The 2,185-nt window shown below is 36.6% G+C and overlaps 1 protein-coding gene across 1 annotated transcript; it reads left to right on the top strand.

The window, feature by feature from the left end:
* Positions 1-250: 250 nt before the first annotated feature.
* Positions 251-1,156, top strand: LOC149140162 (uncharacterized). The gene is made up of 3 exons (XM_089450910.1): positions 251-566; positions 645-942; positions 1,063-1,156. Exons 1-3 carry the CDS (start codon positions 485-487, stop codon positions 1,154-1,156), a joined length of 474 nt encoding a protein of 157 aa, XP_089307036.1. The 5' UTR covers positions 251-484.
* Positions 1,157-2,185: the final 1,029 nt, after the last annotated feature.

The raw sequence follows: 2,185 nt of genomic DNA, 5'->3' as shown, positions 1-2,185 counted from the left end.
TCAATAAATTTATATATTTTTAATTAATAACTTCTAAATTACTATTTAAAATAAATTTCAATCTTTTAAAAAATAAAAAAAATCAGTTTTAATTCTTCAAAATACTCTATTACTTATGTGTGATTCGATGCCAACCTACTTTTCTACGCAAACCCCTCTGCCCCGTAAAAAGTGAAGCATGTCGCTTTAAATATTTGAACTTTCAGAGACTAAAGACTCAATAAACTCCCACCAAGATGGCGTGGGATGAAGGCCCATTGGCAGCCAGTCACATCACCCCGCCTCACTTTTATTTAAGGCTTCCTTGGCCCACTGCACGTTCATTAAAAGCTTGGAGTGGATATGAGAACGGAACGATATGAGAGCGAGTACGTAGTTAAAGAGAATTTGAATTTGGTGTAATTCATGGTTTTGTTTAAAGTAGTCGCGGCCTAAAAACTCAGGAAAAGTTAACGGAGAGCCGCGGAGAGATCCAGATTGAGAGATGGACAGCAGTTGCAGCATTCCAACTCTGTCAAGCAGCGGCTTAAATCCTTCTGTTTCAATATGGAATTCTACTCGAATCAGTAAGTCTGAATTCATTTTTCCTTCACATTTTCTCTGTTTACAGGATTACGTTTTCTCTTAGTGCGTTTTAATGGCAGATGGATTGGGAATAAAAGAGAAAGAGGAGTTGAAGGCTATAATTGACGAAATGGGTATCAGATCTGCCCATGCTCAGAGGCTGAAAGCCCCAGTTACAGACTACAAGAGGCTTCTTTCCAATTCCCACCATCTTTATCTGTTGACAGTACCCCACGATTCCCAGCCGAATACCGTTACTGTGAAGGGACTCTTGAAGACCGGCGTAAAGAACCTATATATATGGAGGCAAAATGACCAGTATTCGCAGATTTCTCCCATATGCGTTCTGGACTTTTATGTACATGAATCTTTTCAGAGGTCAGCGACAGACCCATTGCATATTTTTGGGGTAACATAATAAATATGTATGTATTTGTTTACATAGTAATTGTATACAGTCTTGCTTGTATATGTCATGAGACTCTTACTGTTGTGCAGGACTGGGATAGGAAAACTGCTTTTTGAAGCAATGCTGGACAATGAGAGTAAACGGCCGCATCAGCTAGGGTATGCTTCTCTTTTTCTTGATTAATCCAGATAAAAATGGATGCATTGAGTCAAGCATTAAAATGAAGGTATTGAGTCAAGCAAGATCTCAATTTATGTTTTTCAAGAACCTCTCAAGCAAAATCTCTGAGAAACCTTCTAAGCCATGGTGAATGTCTAATAAGCACGGATGTGAAAATTGGTTGCCTAATAAGCATCCTGTTAAAATTAGCTCTGACCATGACCACTTCATAATCTTTTAGAAGCTTTGTAAGCCATAGTGAAAATGTAAGTAAAATATACCGAGAATGTGAATGCCTAAATAAACACACTGCAAATACAAGTTCCTGATAAATATGCAGTAAAATTGACCCTGATCAGGGACCTTGGCCATGTAATAATCTTCTATTTTAGTTCACCAGATTAAACCTAGAGATAAAACCATTACTTCTATTTTAGTTCACCAGATTAAACATAGAGATAAACCCATTAAAATAAATCTTGATTACGACGTATGGGATTTATATCCTATTTGGTCTATTAGGTCACACAGAGGTATAACCACTATAGTTGATCAGCGTTGCCGCTTGCGTTTTTGATGTCTCTCCTATGTGATGTTGTGATGCTTTACTTTAAAACTAGAATCCTCCTATGTGATGTTGTAATGCTTTCCTTTAAAACTAGAATCAATTATAGGACTTCATCAATTCAGATATGCCTATTACTGTTGTCCGTCTCATTACTAACTTAGAGCAATTGTATAGGTTCCTGAAAGCTGTTGTGTTTGTTAAACTACTCGAATTCTTTATAATCTTATTTTTCTGATGAATTGGCTTCAGTCTCACGATTTTATCCATACGTGACCTCTGGCCTTTTGTTGGCCATGGTTTTTCATATCCTAACGTCGTTTCATATTCAAACATTTATTTTATTGTCTCTGTATATAAATATTTACATTAATTATGTACATCACGATCATTAGGTCACCATTTATCATCTAATTACCAGAATCCCCTTCATCCTCTTAAAGGTCATATTCACTGATCAAACACCCCAGCCAAAACCTATAAACAAT

The sequence above is a fragment of the Pinus tabuliformis genome, chromosome X, assembly GCF_031772625.1.
Source record: "Pinus tabuliformis cultivar Carrire ecotype Pingquan chromosome X, CPIR1, whole genome shotgun sequence".
NCBI lineage: Eukaryota > Viridiplantae > Streptophyta > Pinopsida > Pinales > Pinaceae > Pinus > Pinus tabuliformis.
The sequence above is the reverse complement of the archived record's forward strand: the minus strand, read 5'-3'. Positions and strand labels throughout refer to the sequence as shown.

What these genes read in the sequence shown, in the direction of transcription:
- LOC149140162 (XM_089450910.1), top strand. Translation starts at nt 485, where the DNA reads ATGGACAGCAGTTGCAGCATTCCAACTCTGTCAAGCAGCGGCTTAAAT. An exon ending in ATGGAATTCTACTCGAATCA is followed by an intron (nt 567 to 644) that starts GTAAGTCTGAAT and finishes TTTTAATGGCAG; the next exon opens with ATGGATTGGGAATAAAAGAG. An exon ending in GTACATGAATCTTTTCAGAG is followed by an intron (nt 943 to 1,062) that starts GTCAGCGACAGA and finishes ACTGTTGTGCAG; the next exon opens with GACTGGGATAGGAAAACTGC.